Genomic DNA, 21,800 nt, shown 5'->3' with positions numbered 1-21,800 from the left:
ACCCCAGGCTGACCAAGCACCCAGCCACCATATCACATCTGTGCCACACAACAGGGGGGCAGATGTCACCCCCAGTGGACAAACCCATGGCTCAGAAAGACCAGGCAGTCATCTCCACTTGGAGAGTGGCTGTACCCTGTCCCATCCCAGCACCCCCTCTGCACGCCCCCACCCCCTGCAGAGAGAGCCTGGAGCAGACAAATCCCTGGGGCAGGGAGGGGGCAGGCAGGGCACAGGACGAGGGTGATGCTGGCGAGAGGGCCCAGGGTGCCGGCCAGGGCTGTGCCGACAGCTGGTCCTGCCAGTCCAAGAACCGCGAGCCCCACCCCCAGCCCCAGGGTGTGCCTGGCTATGGGTGGCAGTAACCCACGGGCTCCTCCTTGGCCTACCCACCCCAAGATCCTCAAGCCAGGAGGAGGAGCCCTGGCGTCCACTGGCAAGAGTGCCCTGGCAGAGAGAGCGCCGCCTGCTGGCAGGAGCAGAGCTTTTGCACACCTGCTGCCCACCCCGAACACCAGGCCCAGGCCCCGCACCCCCACCCACCAGGCCCAGGCCCCCACACCCCTGCCCTCCAGCTGGGGGCAGGGTGCAGCTACCTGTGGGTGGGGCAGGCTCCAGCCCCTGCCTCGCCAGGGTCCCTGGGGTGGTGGCAGGCACCACAGGGGGCTCTGGTGCCCCCTCCTCAGGCTCCTTCCGGCGGTAGACGCACCGCTCCTCTCGGGCAGGGTCCTCGGTGGGTGGCGGCCCCCGCTTGGGCGGGCAGCCCAGGGGACCCTGCACGGCCTGCACATGGGGGGTGCGGCGCGCAGGCATCACCATGGCCACGGGGCGGCGCACACGCTGCAGAGAGGCAGGCACGATCTCCGGGGGCAGGTGCAGGTACTGGCGCAGGTGGGCAATGCCCTCGTTGGTCAGGTACCAGTAAAAGTGGCGCCAGGCGAAGGTCTCCCGCACCAGGCCCCGCGCCCTCAGGGAGGCCATGGCGCGCATGACCTGGAGGTTGGTGACTCCGGGCACGTGAGGGTGCAGGCTGCGGGGCCGCCGGTCCTTCTTGGCCACCATCACGCCCTCTCGGAAAAGCACCTCATAAATGGCCCGCAGCTGGTCCAGCGGCATGAACATGCCGGCCACCATGGCTGCGGGAGTCGGTGAACCAAGGGCACGGGCGGGGCCCAGAGAAGAGGCCAGGAGACGCCCTGCACACAGCGCGCAAACGGGCCCCGGGGCAGGCAGGCTGCGGCGCGGAGCGCTGAGTTCGAGGGCGCGGGCTCCGGGCTTGCAGCTCGCGGCGCCAGGCTCCCTGGCTCCGTGCAATTCCTGCCGGCACTGCGGCCTGCCCACCGCCTGCGAGAGCCTCTCGCCCGCCCGCCCTTCAGGACGCCCAGGCCGGCCCCCTCTGACTCAGCAGCAAGGGCGGCCCCTCCCACCCTCGGCCAACAGGGCCCCTCGCAGGGTGGGGGGGCACCTTGCGGAGGGGCCACCCTCAAGGCAGGCCCCCTCCCGAAGAGCCGGCCAGCGGCTCCACGTCAGTAATTACATCAGTTTCTAAACACTTCCTTCAAGGTTCTAAGACTAGTGGGAGGGCGGGCCAGCGGGAGCAGCCATGGACCCAGAGTCCAAAGGGTGGCAGAGGGAAGCGGAAGGAGAGAGAGCAGGAGGGTCCTCAGGCCCCGGTGTGGTCTCAGGGCCTCAGGAGTCACAAGGATCTGAACAGGGTGCTGCCCGTCCCGGCAGGGGGCGCTCCAGGTCTAAGGGAGGAGGGGTGAAGTCTTGGGGGGCAGAGAGGAGGTGCTGAGGGTTCCGGGGTCTGAGGAGGGAGGAGGAGAGCTGGGGTCTGGGGGTCAGGGGTGTGGGGGCATGGCAGGGGCAGCTGCTACAGCACACGGACAGGCAGGCTGCAGGCCCCACTGGCTGCTGTCCGTCAGACAGGGAAGGGACAGAGCCCCCACCGCCAAAATCAGACCTAGACACTGGCGGCCCTTTTTAACACTTGCCATGCTGGTTCAGATCAAGGGTGGGCCAGGAGCATAGAGTCAGCTCCGAGTCCAGAGGACTCCGAACAGGGCACCGGGTGGGGGGCTCGGAGAGGGGCCTCCATCCCCCACTGCCCCAGGCCAGCTGTCAGAGGCCAGAAGCTCTCAGCTGCTACAGGGAATCAAAGTCACCAAGTCCGCCCCCCCCCCCCCCAGCTCCCCTCACCACCCAGAGCCTCCTGTGAGCCAGCTGGACAGATGCATGGGAGCCCAGCTACATGACGGTCTGGGGGCCCCAGTGATGGGGGGCAGGCAGCGGGGAAGGGACCGTATGCTCCACGTGAGGACCCTGGATCCTGGCCTGGCCACACCCAGCGGTCCCCCCCAGGCTCTAGGGGCTGAGGCTCCAACCGCAGACACGCCGCGCCTCCCCATCCTGCCCGATACCCCAACTCTCCCACCTGGGGCTGCCCCCTCCACCAAGCAGACACACCCATTCCCACCAAGCACGGGCAACCCGGGAACTGATTAGACATAAGGCGGAGGTGGGGGGATCCTGAGGTGGGAGGCTCCGGCTGGCAGGCGGCAAACAGGCGGCGCATGGGGGCGGGGTTCTGAGGCCGTTGCCATGGCACTGCAGAACCGCTCCCCACACACACACACACACACGCGCGCGCGCGCGCGCGCGCGCCCTCGGAGTTGTGGCAGAGGAAACTGCAGGCACAGCCAACTGTGCCCACAGCCCTGCCCGCCGGCTCTCTTAGGCTCTCCCTCCGCCGGCGGGCAGGGGCCCAGCGCGGCCGGACTCCGGCTCAGGGAGGGCGAGGCGCCGGCTGGGAGGACGCGGGGGTGGGCAGCTGCCGCGCCCTCTCTGCCGAGCGGCGCCCGCGCGCCCTGCGGGCCACCAGGACTTGTGGCTTGCAGAACCAACACGAGCTGTGGGTTCAGGCCAGCACTCAAGCCAGCGGCCCGGCCTGGCCCTGCGCTCGCGGAAGGCCACTCCTGGCCTGTCCCTCAGCCCTCCCTGAGGCCACCGGCGCTCCCCCTGCCCACCCCACAGCCCCACGCTGACTTCCTCTCCTTCCCAGCCACCCCGTACACTCAACGCACATTTTCTTAGTTTGATTCTCCGGTCTAACCCCCTCAACCCACAAGTCCCCCACCAAACCAACCCCAAAGCATCCCCCCTTCCAAAACTATTTCAAGCCGCACTCAAGGCCCCCAGACCAAGGAATCTCCTCCAACACAGCCCTGCTCTGGCCTCAGCCCCGTCACCCCCACCCTTGCCGTCCCCGGCAGGAGAGGGCAGCAATTCGCGACGCTGAAGAAAGGGGGCGGGGCGCGAAGGGGCGTCCCCCTCCCGCCCACCAGCCCGGCCTCGCAGGCTGAGCGGAGGAGCACGGAGGGACCTGGGGCAGGATGTTCCCGGCCTGGCCCGCGCGGCGGCTGCGGCACACCTCCCTCGGCCCTACTCCCAGCGCACCCCCCGCGTCCCCGAGGTCCCAGGGCTGGGAGAACGCCCCTTTCTGCCCATCCCCCACACTGCGGGAACCGCAGCCGCTGATTCAGCAAAGGGAGGGCCCGGGCGGGCAGACAGGGCGGCCCCCTCCACCCCACTCCAGGCCTCTCCGGGTCTCCAGGGCAACCAGTCGGCGCCATTGGGCAGCCCCCAGGCCCCCCCATCCCAGAACAAAGAACCGCAGTGTGGACTTGCCCGGGGCCAGCCCGCCTGGCGCCTCCCCCTAGTGATCCCCCAGGCCCGGCCGGGTCCCCTCGGACGCTGGGGGCAGGCCGACGAGCTGGGCGGGGACTCGACAGAGTGCTGGAGGAGAAAGTGCCGACCCGACCGCCAGCAGAGGCCAGCTCCCGCCTCAGCCCCGCCCCCGCCGCCGCCGCAGCAGCCGCCCCGCCCCCCGACACACTGCAGGGCTGCGGGGCTGCGGGGCTGCGGGGCTGCGGCTGGAGCCCTCCTAGCCAGCCTCGGGAGGACCTCGCACCAGGTGCAGCCCCAGTGGGGCATGGGCCGGGCCTCCTGGGGCTCCAGCTCCCCACTCCCAAAGCTGCCCCCAGAGCTGCAGACTCCGACCACTGCTCTGTGGGGACTGCATCCAGGCAGAGGTCACAGCTTGGTCCACAAGCCCCATCCCCTGTCTCGGCCCCCGGCCTCGGCCCGCACCTTTGAGGGAGCTGATCTCTTGCTGGATGGCTCGCGAGGGGTCCATGTCTCCTCTGGGGCTGAGGGCGGCGCGGCCGCCGCCACGCAGAGTCCAGCCCCGCACTGCACTGCCCAGGCCAGAGCCGCAGCCTGGGGGAGGAGCCGGGAGGCGCGGGGCGGGGCTTTCCAGCCGGGGTGGAGCCTCGGCTAATCAATGCGCAGGGCCTGGGCACCGGCGCTTGCTCCCATCAGACGCAGGCGTCACCCCTCCAGCCTCTAGCTCTCGATCGCCTGACCCCGCTGACCCCAGCCAGACTGCCAGGCCAGCAAGCTGGATCCAGGCGCGCCTGGCAGGCCCAGCCCCCACACACAGTCCCCGACCCTCACCGCTGGCCACCCTCGGAGTGCCCTCCTAGTCGCCCCTGCACGTGGCTTTCCTGACCTCGAAATCATGGCCACTCACTCCTTGACGGAGAGGCCCGACAGTCTGGACCTCCTGGCGATCTCCCCAGCCAGCGCCCCGGGTGAGGCCCGAAGGTGGGTCCCACTGGGCAGAGGCAGGGCCCTTCATCATGGCTCACTTCCCCACCTGCCAAGCTCTCCCCTTATCCCTCCGCTGGGGCCCTCCTCCACCCACATGCTCCTCTGGGTCACCTCAGCCTGTTGGGTGACATGACCCCCCAAATGGCAGCCAGCCCCCACCTCCCCACTGTGAAGTCCCCAACGGGCTTGTCTCAGGGTGCTCCTGTCTCCCAGCTCTGGAGGCGCCACCACCCACCACCCAGCAGCTCCGGCCAGCACCCTGGGGTCATCCCGCGGTGGGTCAGCCCCGCGGGTCCTGGTGGCTCCACCGTCTGGTCTGTCCATCTGCCACCAACTGTCTGGGTCCCAGCACATCTCGCGGGGTCCCCACCACCAGCCCTACTGCTGACAGGATCAGCCTCCTGGACACCGAGCATCACTGCCGGTGCCCTGGGGAGAATGTCCCCCCTGGCACTGCCCAATGGGATGAGCTCGGCCTCATTCATGGTGCCACGGGCACACTGCTTCAAGGTCAGCCCCAGGCTATGCCTCCTACTCCACCCTGGTCCTCTGTGCGGGGCTGTGGGGCACAGGCACCCTGGTCTCCCACAGGCCTACACCCCAGTCTTCCCTCCGTCCTTACCCAAGGCTCCTCCCTAGGGGCCCACACCCACCCCAGGTGGGCTGCCACCTTCAGGCACCCACCCTTCCTGCTGCAGGCCCACTGACTGTTGGGTCTGGACTGGGGGGCACGTGATGACACCACAGGGGTGAAGCCAGCAGCACCCACAGGTACAGGCTAATGAGCAAAGAAGCAGCTCACACCCCCATGGTCCATGGGACGTGAGCTGAGCTCCTCCACCACAGCCAGGCCCCCTCCTTCCCAGCCCCTCTGTCTGGGACAAAGTGCCCCCCGAGTCTCCTGAGACCCTGGCAGGTATGGCCCCGGGCCAGAGGCAAGGGGGACCCCACCCCCACACACCCCGCCTGCCAACCAGACCATCCCACTGTTCCCAAGGCCCTCCTTGCCCTCAAGTCCCTGTTCCCCACCAGCGCTCCCCAGCTTCACGCTGCACCCACCCCGGGACAGCCTGCCCTGCAGCAGCTCACTAGTGATTGGTTGGCAGGTGATAGCCACAGACGGCTTCTACGTAGGGTTCCCCTGTAATCACACAGGGCACTCTATTAACAGGTTTACCTCATTAACAGATTAAAGGAGAAAACCTATGTATCAATCTCAAAATTTCTGACAACTCATAAAAACTCACTGGGATTTCTGATTTTTACAAAGTGGCCCAATAAACTGGGAAAGGAGGTCCAGGGGTCCCTCAGGGTCTGAGGGGAACTGGTGCCAGAACCCCAGCCAATACTCAAATCCTTGGATGCTCAAGTCCCTTCTAAAAACTGAAGTAGTATTTGCATATAGGCTAATACAGTGCAAGTGTTACAGAAATAGTGTCAGTCCCTTCAGTCGTGTTCAGCTCCTTGTAACCCCATGGACTAGCCTGCCAGGCTCCTCTGTCCATGGGATTTCCCAAGCAAGAATGCTGAAGTGGGTTGCCATTTCCTCCTCCAGAGGATCTTCCCGAGCCAGGGACCAAACCTTGGTCTGCTGCACTGCGTGCGGATTCTTTACTGTCTGAGCCAGAACCACTGGGAGCACACAGATAACTGTGACTACAATGTAAATCCTATGTAAAGAGCACCCACAGCAAACTCAAGTTTTACTTTTTGAACCTTAAATCACTAAAGTCCTCAGTGGCCGAACCATGGGTGGGGAAGGCCAGCTGTTAACAGGAGACCAGACTTCCATCTGAGTCTGAAGGTGACACTACGCCAGAGGCCTCCCCTGTGGGAAGTACTGGAAGCTGGAGCAGCTGGGCGATAAGACTCAGCATGGTGGCTGGGATGTCCCCAAAGCCACACGGCCAGAGGCCAGAGCGAGCCTCTAGGCTCAGCTGCTGGCGAGGTGGATCCAGGCCCGTGAGGGGGAAAGGAAACCGTATACACGCCACTCTGACCACAGAGCAATGAGAAGTGTCCTTTGCCTCCTCAGCACCTAAACCAGCACCGTCGACCACCCATCAGAACCAACAAGGTGCTCACTAGAACAGCCGGCTTGCAACATCCTTCTAAAGACTGGAGAGATTTCTTATAGGCTAACAATGGTGAGTTACAAAAAGAGAGTGGGAGAAACCCTGCATTCGCAGTGCATGATATAAACTTCTCTGGCACGGATTGATAAAAATCCGTCAGGACTTAAATTCAGAAAGTCCCAAAAGCACAAAGAAAGACCCAGACCCACGTGCAGACTCATGTTCCCAGTGCAGGGGTCTGACCCTACAGGACCACTGCGCCCGAGCTAGAGCTGTGTTCCTGACAGGCATGCCTGCCCCACACGCCAACTCTGTTAATAATTGCCTTGTTTACCCACTCACGTGATTTCATATCAGATCAGCGAGGTGCTGCTGTTTGTCTGAAGCCCTGACTCGGGGTGCAAGGTAGGTGGGGGGAGCGAGCCCTCTCGGGCACTGCAGAACCTGGCAGACAACCTTTTGTGTGTTAGTCGCTCAGTCGTGTCTGACTCTGCGACTCCATGGACTGTAGCCCGCCAGGCTCCTCTCTCCATGGAATTTTCCAGGCGAGAATACTGGAGGGGGTTACTATTTCCTACTCCAGAGCAGACACCTTAGGACCTTGTAAAAATATTGTGTTTGAATAGGAATTATTCCCCAGACACAGGGAAAAGTGGTCCCATCTCACCCCCTCCCTGCCCTGCACACGGTATGCAACTCACAGTCAGGACTGGCTTCCTCTTCAAATCTCTGAAATTTCTTTATGGGGAAAAATCAGGTAAATACAAACATGATTCTTGGTTTTCCCCCTTTGCCTGCACTGTCGGGAGGTCCCCCGCGGCAGGCCTGCACCCACCCTCCCTCAGGCACTGCCCTCATCCTCTGCTCTTTCACGCACTGCGGTTTTTAGGCCTGATAGACACTTTCACTGGCCTGGTTCCCACCGTTTCACCAATACAATCCAGAAACCGGGGTTCTGGAATTTTGCCAATCTGATAGGTGAAAAACAAAAACAAAAACAAAACAGCACCATGGTGCAGTTGGAGCTTAAATCTTGCTGGTTTGACCCAGAAATTCCATTTCTAACAACAGCCATAGACACACACGATCCAGCGACACAGCTCTTCTATGCAGCAGTTTCCAACAGCAAAAAAGCTGAACTAGACCAAACCTACTGTTCCATGGGAGGAGATCCGTTTCAATAGGATGCGGTCCTGAGTGGGAAGCTGCCCAAGGACACAACAGTGAGGCGGTGCTGAGACCAGCAGATGGCATGTGGGCCTGAGCCCAGGCATGCTCCTCTGCCGACCGCTGACACGCCACGGCGGTGCGGGACCCACTCCCCTTGCCCGAGACACGCCTCGTGTGCGTTCTGTCCCTTAGTACACCTGCCGCCGACCAAAGACACAAAGACATAAATAACACAAAATAAAGAGGATATGGTTACCATGCAAATCATGAACTAATGTCACAGAAGGATCGTATTTGTTGTAACATTAAGTAAAAAGGGGTCGGAATACCTTCTTAAATAAATGTGACTATGCTATATATCCGGAGAAGGCAATGGCACCCCACTCCAGTACTCTTGCCTGGAAAATCCCATGGACGGAGGAGCCTGGTGGGCTGCAGTCCATGGGGTCGAGAAGAGTCGGACACGACTGAGCGACTTCACTTTCACTTTCCACTTTCATGCATTGGAGAAGGAAATGGCAACCCACTCCAGTGTTCTTGCCTGGAGAATCCCAGGGACGGGGGAGCCTGGTGGGCTGCTGTCTGTGGGGTCGCACAGAGTCGGACACGACTGAAGCGACTTAGCAGCAGCAGCAACAGCATGCTATACATCATGTTAATGTGCATTTCTCCCTTTTTGTTTTTCTGCTAGTAACATATTACTTGCTGTTTATCTGTATTTTAGACTATGGAAATGAAGTTAGACAAAAAGCAAATTGGAGCAATTTTCTTATTCGCGTTAAAAATGGGTTGTAAAGCAGAGGAGACCACATCAACAACACATTTGGCCTGGGAACTGCTAATCAATGTACAGTGCAGTGGTGGTTCAAGAAGTTTTGCAATGGAGATGAGAGCCTTGAAGATGAGGAGCGTAGTGGCCAGCCATCGGAGGTTGACAACGACAACAACCAACTGAGAGCCATCATCGAAGCTGATCCTCTTACAACTACAGGAGAAGTTGCCAAAGAACTTAATGTCGACCTTTCTAAGGTCGTTCGGCATTTGAAGCAAATTGGAAAGGTGAAAAACCTGAATGAGCGGGTGTCTCACGAGCTGACTTAACACGCATGAGCTGATCGCAAATCAAAAAAGTCCTCATTTTGAAACATTGTCTTCTCTTATTCTATGAAACAACAACAAACTATTTCTTGATCAGATTGTGACAAGTGACAAAAAGTGGATTTTATATGACAACCGGCAATGACCAGCTCAGTGGTTGGCCTAGGAAGAAGCTCCAAAGCACTTTCCAAAGCCAAACTTGCACCAGAAAAAGCTCATGGTAGAGATTGGTGGTCTTCTACCCGTCTGCTCTACTACAGCTTTCTGAATCTCGGCAGAACCATTACTGAGAAGTATGCTCAGCAAATCGATGAGATGCCCTGAAAACTGCAACGCCCGTAGCCAGCACTACTCAACAAAGAGGGCCCAAGTCTTCTCCGTGACAACACCCAACTGCACATCACACAACGAACCAAGCTTCAAAAGTTGAATTAATTGGGCTACAAAGTTTTGCCTCGTCCTCTGTATTCACCTAACCTCTCACCAACCAACTACCACTTCTTCAAGCATCTTGACAACTTTTTGCAGGGAAAATGCTTCCACTGCCAGAAGGAAGCAGAAAATGCTTTCCAAGAGTTCACTGAATCCCAAAGCATGGATTTTTACACTATAGGAATACACTTATTTCTTGTTGGCAAGAATGTGTTGATGTTAATGGTTCCTATTTCGATTAATAAAGATGTGCTTGATCTTAGTTATAATGCTTTAAAATTCAGAGTCCAAAACCGCAATTATGTTTGCACCTAAATACTTCACAATATTAGATTACAAAGTTACACATAAACTAAGTTATAACTATAAAATACTGTGCACGTTTTTCTTAAAAACAAGCATAAAACATAAAGCTGCAGAGGTTTTACAGAACACCAGTAAACCACTGCAGGCAACCTGGAGGGACGGCGCTGACCAGCAGCCCCAGAAGGTGTGCTCACATCGAGACGCCTGGTGCCCGTGTCTGTGACCTTAAGTGGAAATTGGGTCCTTGCAGATGTGATTAAGTTCAGGATATCAGGACGAGACCACCCTGGCGTATCTGGGTGGGACCTAAACCTAATGGCAGTGCCCTTATAAGAGGCAGAAGAGAGATCCCCAGAGGACAGGCCCGTGAAGAAGGGGCAAGGACGCTGCCACAGGGCACGCCGCAGCCACCAGACTCTGGAAGAGGCAGAGGCAGGCAGGGTCTTCCCGGGAGCCTCCAGAGAAGCCAATGCCATGACCACACCTTGACTTTGGCCTTCTGGCCTCCAGAGGGGAGAGGAACTTTCTGCTGTTCCGGACCACCCACTTGTGGTCATCTGTTATGGCAGACATGGGAAACTAATGAAGATATTTTTACCGGGAGTGACAATTGTCTAAAAGCGTGGTGCTGCCTTTGGAACTGGGTAACAGACGGGGCTTGAGAACTTGAGGAGCCTGGAAGAAAAAGCCTAGACTGCCTTGAGCACAAATCACTGGAAGCTGGAGGAAAGGTGATCCTTATTAAACACAGCAAAAAACTTGGCTGAACTAAGTTCCAGAGTCAGGTGCAAAATAGAACTTGCAAGAGACAAACTTGGATCTTTAGCTAAGGAGGTTTCCAAGCCAAGTATGGGAGGTGTGACCTGGCTTTTACCTGTTCCTTACAGGAAAGTGCAGGAGGAAAGACGCCAATCGTGGAAGGAACTGTGAAACAGGAAGAGAGCCAGGGCTGGTGACCTGGGAACTTCATGCCCATCCAGGTTCAGGAGAGGCAGCTGCGGGGAGACTCACTGTGAGGAGAGAGAGCCAACGACGTGACTGGACAGTCATCCTCTGAAAAGAGCTGATGTCTGACTAGCAGATCCAACCATCTTAGCACAAGCTGGGCTCAGAGAGGGGCCTCCTGGGAAGGAGGAGCCTCCTCCCTGATGGCATGGGTCCCTGTGACATACACGGGAGACCCACACGGTCAAAAAGGGTGCTGTATCAGCAGAAACACTGCCAGCTTGGATGGAAGAGGATGAAGGAAAGATGTTGGAATTCAGGGGTTCTGCAGGCAGGCTGGTGGGCTGCTGTCTATGGGTTCACACAGAGTCGGACACGACTGAAGTGACTTAGCAGCAGCAGCAGGCAGGAAATGGGGCAACAAAGCAGCTACTCAGCTTCAAACATACACTGCCCATCACGGGAAAAATCGTGACTTCCTTGGTTGTCCCGTGTCTAAGACTCCGAGCTCTCAACGCAGAGAACACAGGTTCGACCCCTGGTCGGGGAACTAGATCCCACATACTGCAGCTAAGAGCCACAGCAGCCTAATAAATAAATAGAATTTTTTTTAAAGCAAAAGATGACTCCAAGGGCAGAGCCTTGTGCCCAGAGATAGAGGCCAGCAGAGAAGAAGGTACAGAGAGCAAAGCATCAAGCCCCAGATGGGTGTTCTCAGGCCTTCAGCCGTTTTGGAACTTGCCCTGCTGGGTTTCAGGCTTGCTGGGGACTGGTGACCCCTTTATCTTTTCTTCCTCCCTTTGGGAGTGGAGCTGTCTACTCTATGCCTCTCCAACATTGTATTTTGGAAATATACAACTCGATTTCTAGCTCACAGGTCCACAAATTGAGATGGGTTTCACCCCAGCGTAGACTGTATGCAGAATCTTACCTATACCTGATACAGACAACTTAGATGAGACGTGGGGCTTTGGATGAGATTTAGGTCAGCTTTTGGACTGAGTGTTGTGGCTGTAAGACTTTTGGGGATGCTGGGAGAGGCAAATGTCTTTTGCACATGACAGACACGAATTTTCGAAGGCAGGTGGCAGTGCACTGAAGTGGCTCCAAAAACAGACAGAAGCCGGGAAAGTCACTTTTGGAAGCAGGGTCTTTGCAGTTGTAACTTAGTTAAGATTCTTGAGATGAGATCATCCTAGACTATCAGGAAGACCTAAATCCAGTCTTAAGTGTCTTTACAAGAGACAAAAGAGAAGATGCAAGGGAGGCCGTGCTGAAGATGAAGGCGACACTGCAGTGATGCAGCCACTGGAAGATGGGGGCGCCAGAAATGTAACCCGCCCCAAAGCTTCTGGGGGCACTCGGCCCTGCCGAACTGTGAGAGAAAACTTCTGTTGTTTTAAGCCACCCAGACTGTGGCGATTTGTTACGGCAGCCACAGGAACCCAAAGAGGGGGGTGGAAGCCCCAGCTACGCCTTCCCCACTCCACGGCCCCCAGCCCCCATGCTGCCCCCGGCCCACCTGACCACCAGCCTGCCCAAGATCTCCCAGCCTCCAAGGTCCTTCCAGGCCCTTCCTCCCTGCAGCACAGGCCCTGGATGCACCCCACCCGAGGATGCATATGGGTAGCAGATGCCCCCTCCTCCTTTCTGGCCCGAGGGCAGAAAAGGAACAGTCCCTGCCAAGCGCTGACCATCCAGCTGGGAAGACCCTTCCCCAGCTAATCCATGACCCAAGCTCCCCCGGAGGAGGGGGGAGGAAGAAAAGGGGAGCAAGCCCTGCTGGCTCATCTACACCAGGGGCCAAATTAAAAATACAATCATTTTTTAAAATATTTCTTCATTTACTTGGCTGCATCAGGTCTCAGTGGCAGCACTTGGGATCTTTGTTGTGGTGGATGGGCTTGTGGGGTCCTAGCTCCCCAACCAGGGATCAAACTCGAGTCCCCAGCATTAGAAGGCAGACTCTTAATCACTGGACCAACCACCAAGGAAGTCCCAAAATATAATCACTTTTAATGATAGGCCCAAACAATTGCACTCATCTCACACGCTAGTAAAGTAATGCTCAAAATTCTCCAAACCAGGCTTCAGCAATACGTGAACCATGAACTTCGAGATGTTCAAGCTGGTTTTAGAAAAGGCAGAGGAACCACAGATCAAATTGCCAGCATCCGCTGGATCATGGAAAAAGCAAGAGTTCCAGAAAAACATCAATTCTGCTTTATTGACTATGCCAAAGCCTTTGACTGTGTGGATCACAATAAACTGTGGAAAATTCTGTGGGAATACCAGACCACCTGACCTGCCTCTTGAGAAATCTGTACACAGGTCAGGAAGCAACAGTTAAAACTGGACATGGAACAACAGACTGTTTCCAAATAGGAAAAGGAGTATGTCAAGGCTGTATATTGTCACCCTGCTTATTTAACTTATCTGCAAAGTACATCATGAGAAATGCTGGGCTGGAGGAAGTACAAGCTGAAATCAAGATTGCTGGGAGAAATATCAATAACCTCAAATATGCAGATGACACCACCTTTATGGCAGAAAGTGAAGAGGAACTCAAAAGCCTCTTGATGAAAGTGAAAGTGGAGAGTGAAAAAGTTGGCTTAAAGCTCAACATTCAGAAAACTAAGATCATGGCATCTGGTCCCATCACTTCATGGCAAATAGATGGGGAAACCGTGGAAACAGTGGCTGACTTTATTTTTCTGGGCTCCAAAATCACTGCAGAGGGTGATTGCAGCCATGAAATTAAAAGACGCTTACCCCTTGGAAGGAAAGTTATGACCAACCTAGACAGCATATTAAAAAGCAGAGACATTATTTTGTCCACAAAGGTCCGTCTAGTCAAGGCTATGGTTTTCCAGTAGTCATGTATGGATGTGAGAGTTGGACTATAAAGAAAGTTGAGCGCTGAAGAATTGATGCTTTTGAACTGTGGTGTTGGAGAAGACTCTTGAGAGTCCCTTGGACTGCAAGAGATCCAACCAGTCCATCCTAAAGCAGATCAGTCCTGGGTGTTCATTGGAAGGACTGATGCTGAAGCTGAAACTCCAATACTTTGGCCACCTGATGCGAAGAGCTGACTCATTTGAAAAGACCCTGATGCTGGGAAGGATTGAGGGCAGGAGGAGAAGGTGATGACAGAGGATGAGATGGGTGGATGGCATCACCGACTCAATGGACATGGGTTTGGGTGGACTCCAGCAGCTGGTGATGGACAGGGAGGCCTGGTGTGCTGTGGTTCATGGGGTCTCAAAGAGTCAGACACGACTGAGTGACTGAACTGAACTGAAATGTCCAAATGTAAAGGGACCAGATGAATAAGGTGAGGTACTTCCACGTAATGGAATGCTTAGTACTGTATCCATTAAGAAGCATGAGGGTGCCAAGACCATTCAGTGGGGGAAGAAGAATTTTTTCAGTGAATGGTGCTGGGACAACTGGATATCCACAAGCAGAAGAGTAAAGTTGGGGGACTTCCCTGGAGGTCCGGTGGTTGGGACTCAGTGCTCTCACTGCAGGGGCCCTGGCTTTGATCCCTGGTTTGGGAACAAAGAATCAGCAAACTGTGTGGCAAAAAAAAAAAGGAATAAAGTTGGACCACTACCTCATGCCATATTCAAAAAATCAAAATAGATAAAAGAACAAAATGTAAGAGCAAAAACTATAAAACTCTTGGAAGAAAACATACATATAAATCTTCATAACTTTGGAATAGGCCAGTTTCTTAGACATGACACCAAAAGCATAGCAACCAAGAAAAAGACACATTGGACTCATCGTTAAAATCTCTTGTGCTTCAAAGAACATCATCAGAAAAGTAAAAGACAACCCATAGAATCAGAGACTATTTTTGCAAATCCTCTATCTGATAAGGGACTTATATCTAGAATACATGAAGAACACTAACAACTCAATAATAAAAAGAAAAAAAACCAAGGTAAACACAGATAAAGTCTCTGAACGGACACTTCTCAAAAGAAGACACAGAAATAACCAATATGCAGAAGAAAAGATGCTCAACATCATCAGGAAATGCAAATCAAAATCAAGAGAAACCACTTCACACCCACTAGGATTGAATGGCTATAATCAAAAGTGAAGTCGTTCAGTGATGTCCAACTCTTTGCGACCCCATGGACTGTAGCCTACCAGGCTCCTCCATCCATGGAATTTCCCAGGAAAGAATACTGGAGTGGGTTGCCATTTCCTTTTCCAGAGGATCTTCCCCACCCAGGGATCAAACCGGGGTCTCCCACATTACAGGCAGACGCTTTACCGTCTGAGCCACCAGGGGAGCCCTAACAGCAGATAATAAGTGCTGGTATGACCTAAATCAAATCCCTTATGATTATACAGTGGAAGTGAGAAATAGATTTAAGGGCCTAGATCTGCTAGAGTGCCTGATGAACTATGGACTGAGGTTCGTGACATTGTACAGGAGACAGGGATCAAGACCATCCCCATGGAAAAGAAATGCAAAAAAGCAAAATGGCTGTCTGGGGAGGCCTTACAAATAGCTGTGAAAAGAAGAGAAGCAAAAAGCAAAGGAGAAAAGGAAAGATATAAGCATCTGAATGCAGAGTTCCAAAGAATAGCAATAAGAGATAAGAAAGCCTTCTTCAGCAATCAATGCAAAGAAATACAGGAAAACAACAGAATGGGAAAGACTAGAGATCTCTTCAAGAAAATTAAAGATACCAAGAGAACATTTCATGCAAAGATGGGCTCGATAAAGGACAGAAATGGGTATGGACCTAACAGAAGCAGAAGATATTAAGAAGAGATGGCAAGAATACACAGAAGAACTGTACAAAAAAGATCTTCATGACCCAGATGATCACAATGGTGTGATCACTGACCTAGAGCCAGACATCCTGGAATGTGAAGTCAAGTGGGCCTTAGAAAGCATCACTACGAACAAAGCTAGTGGAGGTGATGGAATTCCAGTTGAGCTCTTTCAAATCCTGAAAGATGATGCTGTGAAAGTGCTGCACTCAATATGCCAGCAAATTTGGAAAACTCAGCAGTGGCCACAGGACTGGAAAAGGTCAGTTTTCATTCCAATCCCAAAGAAAGGCAATGCCAAAGAATGCTCAAACTACTGCACAATTGCAGTCATCTCACACGCTAGTAAAGTAATGCTCAAAATTCTCCAAGCCAGGCTTCAGCAATATGTGAACCATGAACTTCCTGACGTTCAAGCTGGTTTTAGAAAAGGCAGAGGAACCAGAGATCAAATTGCCAGCATCTGCTGGATCATGGAAAAAGCAAGAGAGTTCCAGAAAAACATCTATTTCTGCTTTATTGACTATGCCAAAGCCTTTCACTGTGTGGATCACAATAAACTGTGGAAAATTCTGAAAGAGATGGAAATACCAGACCACCTGATCTGCCTCTTGAGAAATTTGTATGCAGGTCAGGAAGCAACAGTTAGAACTGGACATGGAACAACAGACTGTTTCCAAATAGGGAAAGGAGTACGTCAAGGCTGTATATTGTCACCCTGCTTATTTAACTTATCTGCAGAGTACATCATGAGAAACGCTGGACTGGAAGAAACATAAGCTGAAATCAAGATTGCCGGGAGAAATATCAATAACCTCAAATATGCAGATGACACCACCCTTATGGCAGAAAGTGAAGAGGAACTCAAAAGCCTCTTGATGAAAGTGAAAGTGGAGAGTGAAAAAGTTGGCTTAAAGCTCAACATTCAGAAAACGAAGATCATGGCATCAGGTCCCATCACTTCATGGGAAATAGATGGGGAAACAGTGGAAACAGTGTCAGACTTTATTTTGGGGGGCTCCAAAATCACTGCAGATGGTGACTGCGGCCATGAAATTAAAAGACGCTTACTCCATGGAAGGAAAGTTATGAACAACCTAGATAGCATATTCAAAAGCAGAGACATTACTTTGCCAACAAAGGTTCGTCTAGTCAAGGCTATGGTATTTCCAGTAGTCATGTATGGATGTGAGAGTTGGACTGTGAAGAAGGCTGAGTGCCGAAGAATTGATGCTTTTGAACTGTGGTGTTGGAGAAGACTCTTGAGAGTCCCTTGGACTGCAAGGAGATCCAACCAGTCCATTCTGAAGGAGATCAGCCCTGGGATTTCTTTGGAAGGAATGATGCTAAAGCTGAAAGTCCAGTACTTTGGCCACCTCATGCGAAGAGTTGACTCATTGGAAAAGACTCTGATGCTGGGAGGGATTGGGGGCAGGAGGAGAAGGGGACGACAGAGGATGAGATGGCTGGATAGCATCACTGATTCGATGGATGTGAGTCTCAGTGAAGTCCCGGAGTTGGTGATGGACAGGGATGCCTGGCGTGCTGCGATTCATGGGGTCGCAAAGAGTCAGACACGACTGAGCGACTGAACTGAACTGAACTGAAGGATGTGAAGAGACTGGAAACCTAACACACTGCTCATGGGATCACAGAACAGTGCAGCTGCTTTGCAAAGCAATCTGGCAGTCCTTCAAACAGTTAAGTATAGAATTAACACATGTTCCAGCAATTCCACTCCTTGGTATATACCCAAGAGAGATGAGCGCATACATCTACACAAAAACCGGCAGACAAGTGTTCACAGCAGCATATTCATAATAGCCAAAGGTGGAAACAGCCCCCAAACCCATCCCCCGAGGCAGAGGTAAACCAAGTGTAGTGTATCCATACCACGGAACATCATACACCACAAAAAGGAACGAAGAACCACGCACTATGACACGGAAGAAATATTCCACCACACGAAAGAAACCAGACACAAAGCTGGATGATTCCATTAATATGAAATGTCCTACACATGCAAATCCGCAGAGACCTAAAGTGGATCAGTGTTGGCCAGGGGCCGGGGACTGTAAATGTTCTGAAATCAATGGTGCGAACGACTTCACAAGTCTATTAATTCGCTAAAACCACTGAATTCTCTCTCTGTTTCTCTCTCTCTCTCACTCACACACACACTATGGTCACCCCAGCCAGTGAGACTAGGGACCCAAAGTGTGACTTTCGCCTTTTTTCTTTATATTCTCATAGTGCTTTTCTGTCTGTTTTTAGCTTTTGACCATAAACAGACCAAAAGCCCTCTTCAATGAGTCCCAGATAACTGCCAGACCTCAATCCTGTCCACTGAGTTCTGGCCACCAAAGATGACACCCTATGCCATCACCCGCTCACCCTGCAAGCGCCCTGAGTCCTGGCTGAGAGCCTGGGGCTGGTGCCAGGGACACAGGTAACCGAGTCCAGGATGGGACAGGGTGGGACACGTGACGGGATGCCTATCCCGTCAGGGCTGAACAGGGAGGTGAGGGAATCCCACCAGCCGGGCAAACGTCCTGCAGATTCGAGGACACTCCCCACACCACTGCCACCGCCTCCCAGCCCCACCCTGCTGTGCCTCCAGCAGACCCCCTACCCCAGCCCTGCCTGGAGGACCTGCCCCCACAAACACCCCCGAGGACATTGCTCACCTCTGCTCTCCCCACTCCACGTCTGTGCCCCCTCCAGGACCACCGCAGCAGCTTGGTGGGCACCCTCCAGCCCCCCTCCCCCGATCCACACTGAGGCTCCCAGCCCCGAGACACAGCCTTGAACTCTCTACAGGCTGCCCAGACCCTCCTGGCTGGACCGCCTACTCCCTGTCCTGGACTCTGTGTCCCATCTTCCTGGACAGGCCTCTGGACCCATGTGCAAAGGGCCGCCACGGGGCTTTGGGGGGCTCTTTCACCATATACCTTCCCCCCACAGCCTGGCCTGCATCACCCGAACTCCCCCTCCCTGCCCTCCCACAGAGACCACAGGCCTCTGCAGCCTCCCTCAGCCCCGCCTGGCTCTCCAGCCCTGTGGGGATCTGCCCTGGAGCCAGGGGCCAGCAGACAGGAAGTGGAGAAGGCCCTGGGAGGAGTAGGACCCTGCGGGGAGTGTGGGGGATTTCCAGGGGAGTGACACGTCCAGTGTGGACAGTGAGGTCCAGTGTGGACAGGGAGGTGCCCCAGGGTCCGGGGAGGGCACGAAGGTCACAGCAGAGGCTGGATTCTGGAGGCAGATGGGGAGGGTGCGTCCAAGAGGGCAAACAGGGCAAGGGTGGGGGCGGGGCGAATGCCAGAGGGGACGAGGCCAGGAGGCGGCGCCAGGCCCTCCCCGGCCAGTGAGTGAGCAGAAGCGGGTGTGCAGAGCTGGGCAGGGGTCCCTGAGGGCTGAGCCTGCTAGTGCTCACTGCGGCCCGGGGAGGGGAACCCCTGCCTCCTTCCTGCCTCTAGGCCAGCAGGCCTCACCTCTCTTCCCCGCAGGGGGCAGCAGTCCTCGCGGGGGGGGGCGGGGGCAGATGGGCCAGGGCCTCAGGCTTCCGTGGGTCCGAGGGGCTCACAGCCGTCAGGCCCGCAGCCCACAGCCTGGCCTCTTCTGCCTCCTTGAGACCGTCCCCGGGCCTTGGCCGTGGCCCTGACCAGCCTGGGCCCAGCCCAGCCCCCTACCCGTTCCCATGGCTCAAGCCAGGAGCTGAGGGACTCGGGTCCTCCAGAAGCCTTCCCTACCCCAACCAGCAGCCCCCACACCTGCTTCCCCAGTTCGCCACTCTCAGCCGCCCCAGGCCTGTGCCGCAATCAGAGCTGAGCCACGGCACTGGCCACCTCAGGCAGGCACCCTGCACCCGAGGGCAGCAACCAGGCCAGCGGGGAGGGGCATGGCCAAGTCAGCTCCACACCAGTCCTAGAAGCCCACAGGGTCCTGTCAGGCCTCGCTCCTGAGAGGTGGGCACCACCCCAGGGAGCAGAGGGCCAGGGCTTCTCAGGCTGGGACACTCCAGCCTGATGCCCTGACGGGCTCTGAAGTCACACGGGAAGATGCTGGACAGAGCGCTGTTCGTTCTGTGCGACGTCCCCACTTCATTCAGAGTGGCCAGTTCATGAACAGTTCCATCCTGGGGCCTGCCAGGAGGACTGCGGCCCAGGTGGGCGGCTGCTCCCTGCCCTGGATGTGTCCAGATGGACGCCCCTGGGTCAGGCCAGCCCGCCCAAGACACACCTTCCCTCCCTGCAGGCTCAGGAGCTCACAGTCACAGCAGTGTCTCCAGCCCAAGCGACTGGTCACAGAGGCAAGCAGGTCGGCCACAGTGCTAGTGGGAGAAGCACGCAGCACGTCCACCCGGCCAGGGCCTGGAGAGCCATGAGTGGACGACCGCCCGGCAGAGATGAGCCTAGGGCCGGGTGAAATCTCCCCTGCCTGGGTGAGGTCAGTGGGTGGACAGCGGCTGCCCAGGGCTCCAGGCAAGGTCCCAGCAGGACCTCTCTCCCTGAACTGCCCTTGGGGGCAGAGCCAGCATAACCAGCCGTGTGGGGCTGGGACCTGCTCTGGCTGAGCGTTGCCCAGAGCCCCACCTCGACCCTTGCTGAGCCTCTGCGGGCCAGGGGCCAGGGCTGCGCCCATGCCTGCTCAGAGCTCACGCCCCAGGCAGCTGGGCTGCGGGCAGCGGACAGCAGGGAGGCCTGGACAGACCTAGGGGCCCCTGGCGGGTGGAGCAGGGGCAGGGGTCTGCCAAAGCCCCCGAGTGGGCTCCTATGGAGAGGAAGAGGGGGCTGATCCGACTTCCCCAGCCCACAGCTTCTCCCCAGCAGACAGTAAAGGGGCGTCACAGGGTCCCTGCCAAAGCTGGGCGGCAGCCTAGGTGCTGACCAATTTGGGGAGGTGAGGAAAGACAGCAGCTATGTGACCCACTGCCAGACAGAGGCGGCCACCCGCGCTTCTGGGGGACGCGCCCAACCGAGGGGTAGGGGACAGCTCAGACTGACCCACGTGTCTGCTGTGCACGGACGCCGGACACAGGACACTGGCCAGGGCGGCCCACTCCACCCGCCCGCGCCGCACCATGCCCTATTAAGGGCATGACCACCGGGCTCCGCCGAGCGCGCTGCCGGCGGCCGCGCCGGTCGAGTGAGGCTGGGGGGTTGGCCAGGGGTCTGGGCTCTGATCGGGACGACCCCCGCAGACGAGGTGTCAGACGCCGGACTGCCCGGCCGGAGGACCTGTCAGGGCCGGCCAGTCGGCCGGCAGGCAGCCCGCAGGGTGGGCGGGGACCGCGGCCGTACCTTTGTACTTCTCGCGCACCTCCTCGTAGGCCTGGATGAAGTCCTGCTCGTCGGGCGGCGGCGGGGCGGCCATGGCGGCGGCGGGCGCTGGACGCTCTGGGCGCTGCGGCGCAGAGCGGGCTTCCAGTCCCCGGCGGCCACTCGGCCCCTGCGGCCGCGCGCGCCGCTTAAAGGAGCCGCCCCCGCCCCGCCCCGCACCCAGGATGCCCCACGGGCGGGCGGGGCCCCGGGGAGCGGCGGCCGCGCGCCCCGGCCCCTCCCGGCGTCGGAGGCTCCTAAGTCTCCGCCCCGCACTCCTCCCGGCCGGCGCACACCCCCTTCCCGCCCCCGACCCGGTCGCCGGCCCAACGACGTCCCGAAATCTGCGCGCCCGGCCCGGCAGGGGCCCCCTTCCTCGCTGGCTGCCAGACCCAGCGAGCTCACCTGGCCGCCCCCGGCGCGCCCACCCGCTTCCGCCTCCGCCGCCGCTACCGAGAGCTTTCCCTTGCAACCTGGGAGACGGAGTGTTTTCGGTATGAAATTCTTACGCTAAAAAGAAAATTTTTAAATTACGAATAAAAGGGCTGAAATCGGAAATGTACAGAAGAAAATATGATGTTTTTAAAAGACAATGTCTTTGCCACCCATCAGATTGGCAAGCCCCATCTCCCAGGGCTGAGAAACGCCCTCCCCCGGAACGCCCCGGCAGCGTTCCTCCAGCTGGAAACGCTGCGCACCCCGTGTCCAGAAGCCCGCGGCTTCCAGGGCTCGCGGGACGGCACGGAGGGATGGGGTGGGGGCGCTGTCAGCGCCGGGGTCCGAGCTGCGGTAGCACGTTCAGGATTCACCTTCCCCTGGGTGAAAGAGGGCCTCGTTCCTTCGCATCCAGATGTGACATGTGAAAAAGACCGCGGACCAGCCGCGTCCACAAGGCCCCGGGCAGCGGCACCCTCCAGCTCCCCGCACCCCCACAAGCTATCCCTGTGCTCCCACCCACAACGTCCCTCGCTGCCGCCTGCACCGTCCC

The 21,800-nt window shown here is 56.6% G+C and overlaps 1 protein-coding gene across 2 annotated transcripts in view; it reads right to left on the bottom strand.

Moving 5' to 3' along the window:
- Positions 1 to 20,927, bottom strand: part of PLEC (plectin) — a 53,526-nt gene extending 32,599 nt beyond the window's left edge. The window contains exon 1 of one of the 2 annotated variants that reach the window (XM_061438309.1): positions 20,795 to 20,927. In XM_061438309.1, coding sequence (XP_061294293.1) covers positions 20,795 to 20,867 — 73 coding nt within the window. In that variant the 5' untranslated portion in view covers positions 20,868 to 20,927. Of the gene's footprint in view, positions 1 to 596; positions 1,321 to 20,794 lie in introns of those variants that run through there. The other variant, XM_061438304.1, reaches the window with a different exon arrangement.
- Between the last annotated feature and the right edge of the window lie 873 nt (positions 20,928 to 21,800).

Source organism: Bos javanicus, chromosome 14, assembly GCF_032452875.1.
Source record: "Bos javanicus breed banteng chromosome 14, ARS-OSU_banteng_1.0, whole genome shotgun sequence".
In the NCBI taxonomy this organism is placed as follows: Eukaryota; Metazoa; Chordata; class Mammalia; order Artiodactyla; family Bovidae; genus Bos; species Bos javanicus.
Note: the sequence above shows the minus strand (reverse complement) of the source record. Positions and strands in the feature narration are given on the sequence as shown.